This window comes from Chinchilla lanigera, unplaced genomic scaffold (assembly GCF_000276665.1).
Source record: "Chinchilla lanigera isolate Chin_1 unplaced genomic scaffold, ChiLan1.0 scaffold00059, whole genome shotgun sequence".
In the NCBI taxonomy this organism is placed as follows: Eukaryota; Metazoa; Chordata; class Mammalia; order Rodentia; family Chinchillidae; genus Chinchilla; species Chinchilla lanigera.
In genome coordinates, this window is record NW_004955460.1 from 4,661,619 (window position 1) to 4,678,056 (window position 16,438).

At 42.0% G+C, this 16,438-nt stretch overlaps 1 protein-coding gene across 4 annotated transcripts in view; it reads left to right on the forward strand.

Moving 5' to 3' along the window:
* The window catches only part of Vps41 (vacuolar protein sorting 41 homolog (S. cerevisiae)), a 193,285-nt gene that overhangs the window by 105,749 nt on the left and 71,098 nt on the right, over positions 1-16,438 (forward strand). For all 4 annotated transcript variants that reach the window (XR_001236534.1, XR_001236535.1, XM_013521234.1 and 1 more), the window contains exons 11-15: positions 5,974-6,071; positions 9,496-9,625; positions 11,179-11,294; positions 12,603-12,659; positions 15,463-15,524. Coding sequence is in view for 2 of the 4 variants with exons in the window: in XM_013521234.1 (XP_013376688.1) it covers positions 5,974-6,071; positions 9,496-9,625; positions 11,179-11,294; positions 12,603-12,659; positions 15,463-15,524 (463 nt within the window). In the remaining 2 variants the exon portion in view is untranslated. The remainder of the gene's footprint in view (positions 1-5,973; positions 6,072-9,495; positions 9,626-11,178; positions 11,295-12,602; positions 12,660-15,462; positions 15,525-16,438) is intronic.

The following is a 16,438-nucleotide window of genomic DNA, read 5'->3' on the forward strand; positions in this document are numbered from 1 at the left end:
TCAGTCTCCACACTTCCACAGGAGCGTGTTAGGCACCCTGAGTTGTCAGCTACTCTTCATCCAATGAAGTTATCAGTAACCGTCAGAGATCTGAGACTAAGACACAAGAAAGTTCGTTCTTGTTAGTTCTTACTCAGTCACATTGCACTCATTCTGTGACTGATCGTATGTCATCAGTGGCCCCACTGTGCTGGGTAATCCAAACCTGGCGTAAAACACTGACACGCTAACCTTTTGTAGTTGGGAAGGTAGTGGCAGTGGCAGCATAATTTGCCAGGCTACCTGCGTCCTCATGTAAAAACAGAACAAGCAGATCACAGACTACCCACAGATGATATTAAAAAACTGAACGACGAGGTGGCCCTAAAACTGCCGAGGTACAGACAGTCGAGGCAGAACACTGCCTGGCCGAGCCTGCTGTGGCTGCATGTCGATGTGGGGAAAACAGAGGAGAGTGGGGACCCTGCGGATCTGAGGTGAGGCTGGGAGAACCCAGTGCAGCCCGCTGGTGTCATGGGCCAGGACAGCTGGCTGCAGAGAATGGGGCATGGGGCCAGCAGCCAGCTGTGGGCCGGCAACCCCACTGTGCCTCTGAGCCTCGCAGCGAGCAGCCAGGACAGTGCAGAGGGGAGAGCTCAAGGAGAACGGGACAGGGCCTAGCAGCCCAGGGACAGGGAGGGCCTGGGTAGAGGTGGGGAGGAATAAAGCCAGGGAACCTCAGAAAGCAGGTGGCCAGGCTCTTCCCACCAAGTGAGAAGGGAGACACAGTAGGAGGCTGGAAGAGAGGACAGGAATGGTGACCACCTCAGAGCGAGCACGGGAGAGGCCAGGAGCAGAGCACACCGAGGGTCAAGGAGAGGAAGGAGATGACTGATGCCCCTGGCAAAGAGTGCACCCCCAAACCACGCAGGAATAGAGCGACACAACCAGAAGAAAGAACAGCAGAACAGTGCTTCCTGAAATATCAACAACAAAAAAACAGAACATAAAACTATGAATTAAAAGAAGACACTGTGTATCTGAAGTTAGATCCGTGGTGCATGACATTTAGGTACCTTCTAGCACAGTGATGGCAAACCTTGCAGTTTTCAGTGATAACAGCCAGTGGCAGCACGCGTGCCATAGGTTTGCCATCACTATTGGAGGGGCTAGGGTGGGGCTCAGTGGTGGAGTGCCTGCCGGCACGTGTGAGGGCCTGGGCTCCTTTCCTGGCACACAAAAGACAAAACAAACAACAACAGATACATCCTCATAAAATTACTGGACTTTAAAGACAAAGAAGAGAAAACCCTGGGACTGCACTAACACAGTCCTCACTGACCACATGAGGCCCCTGGATCTTTGTACTGTGGCTTTTTTTGTGGTGGAAGGTTGCAATGTGGCCTTTACTAGGTTTTAAAATCTTAGTATGAAAATAGAAGGTGTAGAATCTCATTAAATAACTTCTGGAGTCATTACATGTTGAAATGATAAAATTTGGATATGTTTCATTAAATGCAAGGGGTAATCAACATGTACACTGAATGCTTAAATTTTTAAAAATTCTTACAGTGAAAGACACATTGCCACTTATACCCCCCAGAATACTCCCCATTGCTTGGAACACACCTTATTCCATTGTTCTTCCACTTTCTGAAGCGGTCCTGAAAGTCCGTTTTTGTTGCTCACCAAAAATTTGGTGAATGCTGCTGCCAAGTGCCAGTGGTTGGGTGGGCTCATAGAAACATGATAATGTAGGGGCTGGGGATTTAGCTCAGCGGCACAGCGCCTGCCTGGCAAGCGCAAGGTCGTGAGTTCGATTCCCGGTACCGGGAAAAAAAAAAAAAAAAGAAACATGATAATGTGTCCTCATCCACCTTACTCAGTGGATCTAGCACCATGTGACTTCTGGCTCTTCCCCAAAGTAAAAATGACTATTAAAGGGAACTGTTTTGAGTCAGTTCAGGGCCTACAGGCAGCCAGGACAGTGCAACTGTCCAAGAATACTTCAGACCTTTGGAAAGTGACAGGAACAATGAGATGAGTGTATTTAAAGCAAGGGAGAGGATTTTGAGGGGATTGATAGCAGTGTCACTTTTACTTTAGTTTTTTAAAATGTAAACATCCCTGTGCTTTTCAATCATACCTTGTACATTATTAAAGTGACCCCTCTTTCAAAGCTTTTGCTCCTTATTGTGATAATAGAAAATTTAATGAAAATTGTATATGTAACTTGTGCTTTTGGCTTGCATTATATTTCTGCTGGGCAGCATTGAGCGAAAATTCCAGCCCCGCTTCTGGATCAGGACTGCACAGAATTGTGTTACTCTGGTGCTCATTCTGGATCCAGGAGACTTGGCTGAAAAGAATTTCCATGTGAACAGCCCTTTTGAAACTTTTCTCTCTTAATCCACCTGGGCACTGTCTGTACTTCCTTTGCCTTAAATTACTTCTTTGAGCAGAGGCTAGGCATGCTCTGTGCTCTGGAATAAACCAGAGTACAAGGCCTTCTTCTGTCAGGAAGAGGAAGGCTGGCATAGCCGTGACGCCCACTGCCCTGAGTTCTCAGTGAGATGCTGCATCTGTGGCCGCCGTCCTGGCCCGGGCCCTGGAACTATCCCTGCACTGCCCACCTCACCTTGTTCTGAAGCATAGCTCCCATCTTCTGTGCTCCTTCTAGAAACTGCGTTTTTTTTCTCTTCTCTTCTATCCTCCAGCTTTTGCTTTCTAGTTCTGTTTTGTTTCCTGTAAACACAACATAATTTGCTTTTATTTACTTCGTTATTTACCTTTTCTGGATAATCCATTCAAATGGGTGTCCCTAAGGGGGGGAAAAAGATTTTTATTAAAGCTATTAAATTATTATTTTATGCAATGGAATAAAATTTCAGGGAAAATATGTAAACTTTGACTGGCCCACTGGAATTTTGAAACACAAAGCCAGTGATTACCTGCAGATGTTTAACAAAGTCAGCTCATAAACTTTTATATATTTTCTCCATAAATATTACCATTCAGTATTTCTTTCACTTAACTTCTATTCTGATAAACTCTGTCTCCAGTCAGCTCTTGGATTGAGCATTAATATGAAAACTAAATTGTCTTAGACCTAAAAACATTCATGTTTCATTGTGTTAGTAAAGAATAATGAAAGAACAAGACCCCGCCATCCTTTCTGTAATGACTCGTTTTAAGTCAGCGTAGCTGCAGACATTTCATAAACAAACAAGCAAATTAGAAGTGTTTTTTAAAAAAAACATGATTTCATTACTAGTGGGAATTAATGGAGAGGAATTAAGGCATGGTAGAGTACTCACAGCTAAGATAAACAGCCATTCAAAGCTCTAAATTTGTGAGTCATACTGGGTTAATATAACTGCAGTTTTGTTTTCTTTATGCTGATGTGTTGATATTAAATTATTTTAACAAAAAGAATGTTTTAGTTTTATCTGGATGTGAATAACTTGTTTCTGTGCCTCTGGAAATCTTGATACATGCAATCTTAGCCACAAAATCTTTTCTAAATAGCATTATTAGTGTTTGTAATTTGCTACTATTATATGTAGTCTGTCAAAATTATTACTAACACTCAAGTTGCAAAGTCTGATGAGTTTAGTACTTAACAAATAAGTACTGAACAGTGTCTGGAATGGAGAACTCACTTCTGCAATCTTATTTTCTTCAAGAACACATTATTGAGTTTCCGCTGTGCTCTTAGAGACCATGAAATTTTCAAACTTGTTCACGCAAGCTGTTGCGGGCTAGCAAATAGGGATGTAGGGGAGGGAAGGTTGGGGTAGGTCTATTTTCTAGCTTCTCTGTTCTGCATCTTACAGCTCATTCATAAAACTCAGGTATTGGTGAATATTTGGTTATGTTTAGGAGGCACTCCAACTGCCTGTCCGCGAGCCTGGGCAGCCCAATTGGTTTCCCGAATGCAGAGAATGCTTGGCTCACCCACCACGTTTTGTGATAGGGTCATGTTTTTTGCGGGTGCCTGGGGAAAACAAGCACAACAAGACCTCCTTGGGGTCCTCCTGAGAAAGAAGGGTTCCTGCAGCATTGCTGATTCTTTGTTCTTCACCCAGACTGCTGGCAGAGAAACTGTGTGGTAACATTTCAGTGAAGGATCTTGATTTGCTAAAATAGAACCCATGCCTATTTTGCCAGTCAGAAGTGATGGCAACCAAAACCTCCTGTTCACTTGCCTGTAGAGTATATCTTCTAGAAGGTGATATCTCACCTTCTGCGTCACTGGGTCCTGTGGCCTCATGCTGTTCAACAGTGTCTGTAATACTCCAGCTCACCCCCACCTGTCTCCACCTCAGCATAGCACAGTGACATCTCTGCAGCCTTCTTCAACCTGGCTGCACTGGGTATGTCCATCCCTGCCCTGTGGTTGAGGCTCTTTATGTATGAACTATGTTAATGGGGAACTGGGACCAGAACCTCCTTTTGGATCACATTTTGTAATTTTTCCCAGGACCCCATGATCACTTAAGTGATCTTTCTAATCAAGGACAAAGTGTAAGAATACCATCCTTTTTAAAGGTTATGTTGGTAACTATTTAGGAAATTGTTTGTTGCCTGTTTTAGTGTGAAAGTTAAATTGCAGAAACATTTGTGTAAGGAGAAGACAAAGGTTGGCAGACAAGGAACTCTGAGTCCTGTGCAAGGCAGAGGGAGAGGAGGAAGAAAAGTTTGGTGGCCCTCATTTCATCCACGTTATGATTTTTATTTCTACTCTTATTCCTATATATCATAGATGGGAAAAGTTAAGACCACGGAAGTTAAATGACTTGTTCAAGTTCAATTTAGTAGAAGTTATAACCGAGATTTCTTGACTTCACATCAATATTGTTTCCAGTATGATTCACTGAGTTCCCCTATGTGGGAAAAGAGTAATTTCATTGTAGACATTAACTAAGTGCAGCTAATCCCAGAGCTGTGTAGATGGTCTGAATCAAGAAACTCTTGGAAAATGGGATGAATCCAAAGGAGAGCTTATTCCCAACTGGATCTGTAAGTGCAGCCTGTGACTCCTGGAAGAGTTCCTGCCCATACTGTTACTATATAAGCTAACTTCTGCTGTGTAACAAGTGACCCCAAAACTCATTATCTCAAAATAAGTCATTTCTGTTTTACAGCATCTGATCATTAGGGCCATAGCACAGTAATATTTATGCTTCTTTTACTGAGCTGCTGTCAGATCTTTAGGATGCTGTGTAATGAAACTCACTTCCTGAATGATATCAAATGTCTTCTAAGTTTTAAAACAGACTATTTCTTAAAAAAGGAAGCTTTTTATCTAATCTTTATTTCACTAAAGAAATAATGATCCTTAATAATAGTGTAATCTGTATGTTCCCTTTTTTGACTTCAAAGTTTTTATTTAGTACCAAAATTAAAAATCATGTTTTACAATTATAGAGGGCATTCCTTGTGACCATTATACCACTGTAGTGCTCCAGTTCTGAAAAACAAACTCAGACATTTGAAAAAAATAGTATTATAATTAATGATGGTTTCCATTGGGTTTTGTGGGTTCCAGAGTGTTTGATGTGACTTAACCATGTTATTTTTTTAACTGCCTTGGCACAGCCTCACTTATGATACTATTGTCCTAAGGTTCATTTTTGTTGATGATGGGAATGTTAAAGTCTCAGTTCCCATATATCCTTCCCAGTCCTAATTATAGGGAAGCAACCTCTGTACTGCATGGTGAAAACAGGTTTATGTTACCTTCTTAAATTGACACCTAATTGTACATATTTATGGGGTACAGTGCTGATTTGATACATGGATACAATGTGCAATGACCGAATCAAGCTCGTTAGCACCTTCATCTCCTTGAATATGGATCATCCCTTAAATATAGGTCATTTCTTTTTAAAAAGGCTCTATCTAGCATCTGAGTTGATGGATCCTGATTGTGTGTTGCTGTTTGTTCCTTTTAATGGTGAGTCTCACATCTTCTTTTTTTCTTTCTTGCAGTGTCTCAGTTCGAAACTGAATTCTACATCAGTGGACTTGCGCCTCTCTGTGACCAGCTTGTCGTACTTTCCTATGTAAAGGAGGTTTCAGAAAAGACGGTAATTATTTTCTCCCTGGGGGCAGAGGAACTTGGGGGTTCGTTTGTAGCGTCACACCCAGGTCATGTTACCTGTCAAAGGAATCTGCCCTCTGTCATCTGGACAGAACTTCTTGACCTCTAAAAGGAGACTGCAGAGGTGACCCCAGAGACCTAACATGTTTGCCTCCAGAAGCTCCTCACATTGCCTGTCTTTGTTCCTTTTGTTGAGCAGAGAAGAGAGTCATTTTCTTCTTTCTTTCTTTCATCAGTCTCTTGGTATTTTAGTAGAAAGGAATGAAGGATTCCTTTTGCTGAAAGGCACAGAAACTGAGCTGACACTGCACATTAGCAGAAATGACAGCGGTGAAGTTGATTGGCTACAACAACAGGGGTCCCTGTGGTCAGAAGGAATTATGGAAAGGCCTGTTCATTATTTCCTGTGGTCCCGATGTATTGGTTTGCTTCCCAGTGGCCTAGTGATTCCAAGCAGCTTGATCATTGCTTTGAAATGAACTGATGCTAACTCTCAGTTATCAGTGTAAATGATAGTATATTGAAATATGTGGCCGATAGAAACAGCAGCTCATCGGGCATAAAGCCAGCATTACTGGGGTCCAGCAGAGGGGCGGGTGCACTTGCTGTCCCTGGGAGGCCCCATCGCCAGCCTGTCTGTATTGTTAGAGTCCAGGGTGCTGCCAGGAAGGGGATGAAGGCACAGTTTTATTGTAAGGAATTTTCATTTGGTTATTGTATATAAAAGAAATTGCAACTGATGCTCTATCTCTTTATGGTAAATAGACAAGTGAGTATTCATTGTTCGTATCTCCTTCTTCCTTTATCCCTGCCCCCCCCCCCCCCGCCAATGGCACAGAATAAAATGGGGGAGAAAAGCCCTGGGAGCCCTTGTATTGAAGTTGTAGCTGCACTCGAGCACTTCCCTGAGCAAGCACTTGCATTAAGAGCCATCACTATAGTAACTGGAGCTCTGGGTGCCCATGTTGCTAGGCAATGCAGTGCTGTAGACCTAAGTGAACACTCCAACCTCCTAAAATCGATAGGGTTGGCTTCTAGCCCTGTTGCAGGACATCAGTTTATTATTATTTTATTTATTTTTTGGAAATAAAGAACAGCAGTGGCTCCTGAGGGGGTAAATAGAATGCTTTCCGATGAAGAATGTGGAAAAAACTGAGAATGTGATTGAAAGAATTCAGGAAAAAAGCAGTAAAATGAAAAGGGGAAAGTGTGATAAACAGCTGACCGAAAAATAAGGATAGAAGAAAAGGAAACCTTTGTTAATAAAAGAGTATTGGAAAGAAATAAAAGCCAAAGAAAGGCCAGCCCTAGAGAGCAAATTAGAAAATAAAATTTTTTCAGAGGAAGAAGTGAAGGTGTTGGTGATGACTTAAAATGTTTGTCCTGGTGTATTTAGAAGCTCGTTTTATCTACTACCACAGTACACCTTAAATCGTTAAACACAGAATAAGCTAATAAAAATTTAAGGCAAAAGGAATAAAGTGGCTGGCTTCAGGCCATTCTGACCCCTTTTTCTTTTTTCATATTGAAAAGACACTTAACTCCATTAAATAGAATTTACTTTGTCATCATTCAGTATTAGCTCTGAAGTATTTCCCATGTGATGCCTTTTACAAACGTGCCTGTGTTTGTGTCATTCCAGCTGCGTGCTCCTCCTACTGCCCTCTTCTTCTGCATGTTGCTCCTTCGCTCTGTATGCGTGTGATTTCATCAGTACAGTGTTTATTAGTTGTGCACCATTCCATCTGGTGGATATACCTTAATTTATTAGGCCATTCCCCAATGTTTTGCTTTTCTTTCTTTCATTAATAAATGAATTGTGCCAGGCACTAGGGATCAGTGATCATCCAGAGTAGATCCTGCTGTTGAGAAGTCCCTTCCCTCCTGGCCGCCTGTTTAGCCAGGGACAAAGGTTGTAAAATGAGATGAATCACATATAAAAGAGATTTTTATATACTTTAGTGAGGTGGTTTTACTTTGTTGTTGTTGTTATTCAAATATTTTTTCTCATTTACCACTCTGGTTTTTATTTTATCACTGTTATTATATTCAGTTTTTTAAACATTTAAATTCTTCAGTTTTACCTTGACTTTTTTTCTGTTTAAAAGTTGAGAACTTTCTCATTTCCCCACAAGTCTGTTAAGTTATACTATATATTCAGTAGTTTCTTTGTCCTAGTAGCTGTCCTTTTATAGTGCTGTTTTATTTCTGGAATGTTTTCAGTGTGTGAGATGGGAAGCGGATGGAATTGCTTCTCAGTTTTCCAACAAAATGGGTCAGCAAATCCAGGTTTATTGTTTCATTTAGGAAACTCGGAGAGCTGTTATAGTTCTGAATTTTTTTTTCCCATTTGGTTCCTCTCATTGTGTCTTCCCAACACCACTGTCAAAGTGCTTGAGGTATTCTTAGTTTCAACATGAATTCAAGTATGTGTTTTATGCTTATGTGCCAAATCCTTACAGGTCATTAACATTTAAAACAGAGCACACGCCCCGGATATAGCTCAGCAGCACAGCGCTTGCCTGGCAAGGGTGAGGTTGTGAGTTCGATTCCTGGTACCAGAAAAGTAAAAATAAAGTAGAACACACTTAACTTCAAATCCCAGGTCCATCTTAAGTCCCGGTTTTCCCATGTATTTTGCTCCTATCTTTGACTTAGTTAGCTTTAACCTTAGTTAGTATTTTTGATCCTGGTTACTTTATTATGATTAGGAATAATAATGCTGAATTTTGCAGTGTTCATTTTAATATCCAGTGAGCAGCTTGTATATAATCACCTGCTAGTTTTGTTGAGTTGCCACAGGTCCTCAGCAAATGTTAGCTCATCTTTTCCCCTCTGTCTTCATCGAGAACTTCACTGTCCAAAACTATAGTATCCAGCTGTGCATGGTTGCTTACATTTAAACTAAGTAGAATCAAGTAAAATTAAAGATTGGATTTCTCGGTTACACTGGTAACAGTTCATATGTTCTAATAGCTGCCTGTGTCACGTGTCTGCCATGTTAGTCGGTGCAAATGTAGAGCCTTTCCATCATCTCAGCAAGATGGGATTGAGAGTTGACTCTGCATGTTTGGCCTTTCAGCTTGCCAGGATGACGGAGTAGTTTGTGACATTATTTACTTTTCATCCCATTCATGTAAAAGAGATACAGTGAAATCATCTAAGTTGCTGTCTTTGGCCACCATTTTCCTGGGATAGAGTAGACTGTGGTGCCTACATAACACAGGCCTGTTTATCTCACAAAAAAGTCAGAAAATGGGACAGTGTGAGGAGCTGTCCGTGACAGGCAGTCAGAAAGGTTTCTGTGGGCCAAAGTGATGAAACCAAAGCAAGCATGCCCAACCTGAATTAAATTGTATGATTACAGCAGTGTAATAAAAATGCGCCTCTCCCTGTCTTTCTGCCCCTAGGAAAGAGAATACTGTGCCAGGCCAAGACTGGACATCATCCAGCCGCTCCCCGAGACTTGTGAGGAGATCTCCTCTGACGCTTTGACAGTCAGGGGCTTCCAGGAGAATGAGTGCAGGGATTACCATTTAGGTAAGTGACATGAAAGATCTGGGTCCTAGGGCTTCTTAAGGGATTTGCTGTTCTGTACTGAACTCACCCAAAGGGGAATTTGTTTATTTATGTGTTCATTCATTTATTTTGTGGTGACCTTCACATTGAGCTATATCCCCAGCCCTCTTTTTACTTTTTATTTTGAGACATGGTCTCCCTTCCTTGCTGTGCTTAGGCTGGACTCAAACCTGTCATCCTCCTGCCTCTGCCTCCAAGAGTGCTGGGATTACAGGCATATGCCACCACTTGAAGAATTTAAATCAAGGTACTGAAAGGATCTCAGGGAATGGGCTGGCCTCCTCTGTTAGAAACCGGAGCATCCAGTTCCAGAGATACTGCAGAGCTTGCCTGTGCTCCAGTAGCAGAAGGGAAGATAGAGCTGAGACAAGGACGGAGACAAGAAGTGGGCTCCTCGTTTTTTGTTGTATGGTTTCCATTGTCCTAAAGGTTTAAATTGATGTGAAGCAGTGTGACGGTGGCTATTGGATCATCCCACCTGTACCTTTGGGATGGCAGAGAGGATGTGGTTGTGTTTGTGACTGAACGCTGGGACCCAACCTGAGTGGATCTTGGGTGAAGACTGGAGTGGATGGGTGAGTGCACTTAGCACTCCCTGCTCAGAAACTAAAGGAGAGCATCTGCTACTTAGCCACGGAAGGACGTCCATGATTGAATATCATTTCATTATAAAATACATTGAGAAACACAGAATAGTTAGCCTTTTTAGAAATTCTTTCCTGTATTAAAGACAACTGACATTTTGTAAGAACATTTTCAGTTCTCATTTTGGCCAAAGAAATAGTCTGTAGGTATTTGAACTTTGTTATATGAAGCCCCGTAAAAAGTTGGAGGAGTGTCCAGTCTAGGTATTTTACTCAGAGCAAACTCGGCTGCACACTGAGAAACTCTTCCAAACAGGTTTTATAGTTGAATTCTGCAAGAAACCCTGACCATTGGCATTGTACACACCATGCTGAAATGATAGATTATGTCCCCTGGCCGGGCACCTGTCATTTACGCTTTTGATGGCCTTGACCTTGATGAAAAGGAAACATTTATTGCTGACTGCAGGGTGTAATTGTTCCATAAAAATAGAACAATGCTGTAAACGGCCATAAATAAACTTTATATACAGTAGATTAGTTCTCATATGCAACAGACATGGAAAATTTCGAGTACTATTTTCATCTGAAGTCACAGGGTTAATATATTAAATATAGAATTTTAAACCCACCTTAGTGTTTTAGGTTTTGTAGTATGTATTTTCTTCTACCCTCCTTCCGTTTTCCTTCTTTCCTTTTTGCCTTCTTTCCTTGCTTCCCCTTTCACATAATTGTACACTTAAATTTATTGAAAAGCACTGGAGTATATTATGTCTCCTTCTCTTGCCTTCCACCAGAGCCAAATGCACTCACTGCAGAGATAGACAAGTTCCTGTTCAGCCTGAAATCAATAAACTAAGTGGGGCCCCTGAAGCCTTTGGCACAGTGCGTACTGTGGAGTCACCTGCTTCTTTCCTCTCTCCCCTCTAGAATATTCCGAAGGGGAATCACTCTTCTACATCGTGAGTCCGAGGGATGTCGTCGTGGCCAAGGAGCGAGACCAGGATGATCACATCGACTGGCTCCTCGAGAAGAAGAAATATGAAGTAGTTTCGATTTTAATTTCTTCAGAGTATTGCCTTGTCGGGAACAGAGAGGATAAAAGATTTTTGTAGCAAGTCTTCTGTTTAGTTGAAGCAGGGTACCCCAAGCCAAAATGCACAGGAAGCTGATAACTTCTCAGTGTCCCTCACAGAAATGGCAGAAGAGACTGCAAGGAGGTCGCAGGTTGCTGGCTTCCCTGTTAGTCGGGGAAGAGGTAGTGGTAGAGGGAGTACGGAGGGAGTTAGATGTAGTCTACTGAAGTTTTGATTTTGATTTTAATTTTTTTTTTTTTCAAGGAAGTTAGAGTAAGTATTTCAGAGTTGTCTATTTGGATATTTTAGTGAAATCCTTCCTTTTCTCATTATTTTGTACATGAAAATAAATCTACCAAGTTTAAGCTCACATAGATCATTTGAACTACTAATTTGGATAGGATGATACTGTCTACTTGAGTCACTCTTGAACTTTGAATAAATAATGCCCCAATATGACCTTGTTCTAGAACAAAAATTTTTTTCACCTTAATAGCTACAGAGATACTATAATGGTTTAGAAGTCTAAATTACCTGAAAGAACTGAAGAAGAGAAGAAGTTTTAACTTACATAGTGTTTAGACCAGTCATGGCGAACCTGTGACACACATGCTGCAGTGGTCTCTTTTTACCACTGAAAGCTCTAAAACGTTCGCCATCACTGGCTTAGACTCTAGGTATTGATACCTGGTTCATGACCTAGTTATCATATTGCCCTGATACAGTCATTGCTTAAATAATTTTATGTTTTATATTACTATATTAAGCTGATACTTGTAAACTTTCCAAAATAGAAACAAAACCAGATTTTCCAAAGCTTAATTATAGATGCACAGAAACATATGCCTGTAGTTTACTTTTCCTGAAACATGAAGGAAAAGTGGTCCGTTCCCTCACCAACATGTTCCTCAAGTGTGTGTCATACAGATTTAGAGTGACAGATACCTTTGTTGCTCTGACACTTGGAGGTTTTGTTTTATTTTGATTTGTATAGGAAACGTGATTCCCGTATCCTAATGTGGAGTGAATTCCAATGGAAATGAAAGAAGTCTTCATTTTGGTTGAATGCCTTTGTTTGAGTTTGAATTCATGAGTTCATTCAACCATAGCATTAAAAATTCCAATGCTTTAAGCAGAAGCTGCAGGAAAATGAGGCTTTATTCATATAGTCCAGAATGTTAAAACGTAATGTCGTGTTTATGACCACCATGTCTTTCTCTCCCACTCTCTCCCATTCTCTCCCTCCCTTTTTCCTCTCTGTTTGTCATACTCATGTAGGAAGCTTTGATGGCAGCAGAAATCAGCCAAAGGAACATTAAAAGACATAAGATTCTGGTAAGTGTGCATTTTTTTAAAATTTGATACATAATCTTACTTTTAATAAGTTCTAAGGAGACTGAAAATAATTTGCAAAGAGCAGGTTCTTCTCAGATTTTATTTCAAACTAACTCTAACCTGTGAGGTCAAAATAGTTCGTCTCATCAAAGACGTTTCTGCTTGTAAACAAGAAACTCGAAGACCTGCTAGGAGATATTTTAGATAATTTGGAAAGTGTATTTGCGAAATACACTTTCAATACAGAGCTTCCCCGTTCTGTGTATAAAAGTTTCTTTAAGTCATAGGTTAAATCGTATTATCACAGCATTTATCAAAGAATGGTTCTTAAAACTGGATTGCTTTGGTGTCTCTATTATAACAAACTCAGTTGATTTTGTTACAGACTAATCTAGGGTATCAAATACATTTCTATTACATTTTGGGCTCTGGAAAAATACAGTCACTGAAAGCAGAAGTCACTAACTGTGACAGCGAATGTGCAGAGGGAGAGCAGACAGAAGTCATGTCCTTTGCCTGAAGAGCGTCCTTGGAGATCATCTAGTGCAGTGCCCTTAGTTACAGATGAGGACTGGAAACTTAATCTTTATGACTCTTTGAGTTTCAGCTCAACTTCCTTCTTCCTGTGCTTTCCCTACTCTGAAATCCTCTCCAGAACTCCATGTACTAGCCCACCTCCCAGAGTACACAAACCCGATAATGTAGGAATGGAGAGGAGAGAAAGTCAGAGCATCCTTGATCGTTCTGTCGGAGTTGTGGACAACAAGCAGGAATTCTTCAGAGATACAAGCAAAGCATGGCAGGCCTTAGTGCAGTGTGTGGATGGCACAGCGGGGAAGGGTGCGGCCTGCTTGCCTGGAGCAGGGGACATTTGGGGATCCCAGGGCACAGATGTGGGCAGCTAGACCAGACCCAGATCCTGAAGGCAGGTAGGACCCTGGCTCCATTGGGAACTTGTAGAAGTTTACTCTCTCGCTTCCATTCAGATGTATCCGAGTGGAGATTGTGTGAGGGAGGCTGGCTGAGATGTAGGTTTGCCAGGAGGCTTCCGGGCAGCGTGGACTGAGACTGCATGGAGTCAGCAAGGATAGGGATGTCCTGGGAGATGTCCTGGTGGAGCCCAGGAAAGAAATTTGATTCAAAATAGATTCAGTAGTGTTACCTGCAAACTAATGTTGGTGGAAAGCTTGAGTTTGGATCACCTCTCTGCGCCCCCCCAGGGGAGGCCCTTGGTATTAGAGCACAGAGGAACCCGTGGGCTGCTGTCATTCAAGAAATGATGCGTATAAAACAGTTTGGGACCAGTCTGGGAAAGGGTGTGTCTCGTCACAGGAGCTGAGAAAACATTCGGGTAAAGAGCAGATGCGTATACATTGTTGCAGTAAGCTCGTCTAAAATCCAGAGCTCAGGAGCACACTAGATTTGCTAATATGAAAGTAGTGCATCTTCCATTTATGTATTATTTCTGCTCCACATGTTGTAGTGAGTGAAAAGTGAATAGAAGATTGTAGAGTTGATGGATGATCAGGATAGCTGCAAATGGAAGCTGCGAGAGGAAAGACTGAGGCTGGTGGCTCTGGCATCCTGGCATGGTTATGGATCTGTACTTTGTGTAAGAGAGACATTCGGCACGCGTGTGCCAAGGGAAGAGGTAGAAAACCAGGCTGACGGAAATGTGTATAAAGAGGATCCCAGAATGAACTGCACAACAGGGGACATGGATATGAGGAGAAAGAGTGGAAAGATTGGCTCCGAAACCTGACTGAAAGACCCGCCACAGACACCGCAGTACATGGCTGGCTTTCAGAGAAATAAGAGAGTGAGACACCCTGTCTTCACTCAGGTTCCAGTGGATTTCAGATGTGATTTCTTACACAGGACTCAGAAAAGAAAAAAAATGAATGGATTGAACGGGGGCGGGGGGTGTTTTCCTCCACCCAAATGAGCCTGCCGTGATGCACAGATTTCTTCTCACAGAGTGTAATCCCATACTAGGTATGCAGAGAAACAATGGTCTCCTACCTTTCCCCACATCCAGGAAGACATTCCATATACACCTTTCTGTTCATAAAATAAAAGATAACATCCAAGTTTTGTTACATATTCTGAGCTTAAGCTTCTCATGAAAATGCTTCCAGGTGGAAATAGTATTTCGTAAGAAGAGTTCCAGGGAAGTTGAGATGTTCTCTCATGTTTTGAGGGATACTGGCCACCCCAAATCCTTTCGTTACCAAGGTGGAAAGGGCAAATAAACATGAATCCTCTGAAACCAATCAGTTACCTGCTTCTAGCTTTCTTTTTTTATCTGCAAATTTATGGGTTTAAATTACTTGCTTTTCTTAGTTCATTTTCATGTTAATATTTCACATTTCCCTTTAATATGATGGTCTGTCACTTCATTTTTCTTACAACTTCAGACTTGGGACAGAGGAGGTAGGTAGCTCACATTTTGTAGATAAAGGCTCAGGAAGCAGAATTTTCTCTCTAATGGTAACATGGGGTTGTGAGTTGGTGTTTCTAATATCACAGCTTGGAAAAATCTCTTACAGCAAAATAGATTTAAAGTAACACTTTATTGTTCAAGAACTATAAATTCTAAAATGTGTGGAACAGCAAATACATTTAAGTGTGAAGGTGCTAAAGGAAGACCTAAGCATGATTGTGTACAGCAGACTGAGACCTATGAACAGGTAGTAGTCAGTGGAATAAGCGGGACTCTAGTGTCGCGGCCTGCTCAGGAGCTGCGACTCGGCTTTCCAGCTGCTCGTTGAATCGTGAAGTTCCTTCCTTTGATTTTCCCTAGGATATCGGATTGGCATATATAAATCACCTGGTGGAGAGGGGAGAATATGACATAGCGGCACGGTAATAATGACATTTTCATAATTATTACTTTATAAACAGCATTAGCTAATATTAACAACAAACCATTCATTATAGTTTACATACATTTTCTTGGCTTTTTTTTCTATCTTTCTAACAAGGGTAATATTTGCACATTGGTGGTTTTAACCAGACTAGATTATATCATTTCTGTACCTGCTGTCTCACATTCACCAAAGCACAGTTTTTCTCACTGTTTAAAGAGGTGAGTGTCAAGAACCATGAAGGCTCTGAGATTGTTTTCCTGCTTATAAGCTAGCAAGTTAGCCCACCAGTTTCATGGAGCTGCACGAGAGTCATGCTAAAGCATAGTGACCAGAGTACTGCCACGCCACGTGATGACCGGAGTGTCAGCACGCACCCCAGATCCCCAGCCCCAGCTCTCACAGCACAGCACGGGGCCAGCACACCCTGCCTCTGTGTCAGGTTGGGTTACAGGAGTGGAACCAGAGCGTGGGGCGTCTTTTCTAATGGGCCAGTGTTACCTTCCTTGTACTGGACAGTAAGCAACTGGCCCTGTGCTCCACACACAGACCCCTATATCCTCTGATGTCTAGGGCTGTTTCCATGTAAGCTTCCTCCAAAAGCAGTCTCAAAGAAAGTGCCTCTCTTCACACTGCGGGAAGACTTGTTTTCCAACAAAACTGCAGGCACATGGCAGTGGTCACACCCAAGTTGCAGGGGGGCTGCAGTGGACAGAAAGCACAGTGGTCCTGTGTCTGACGCGAGAATCTGCACTGGAACTGTGCGTGGCCCAACCATCGTGTGGCCCTCCTGAAATGCGGCCTTCAGGCCTGCCTCCACCCCCAAAGTGTTTAAGGAAATGTGTTTCTTTAATGCTTCATTCACACAAAAGCAGTCCTCCAGATTGTACACTGGGCTAGGGTGCTAATGTC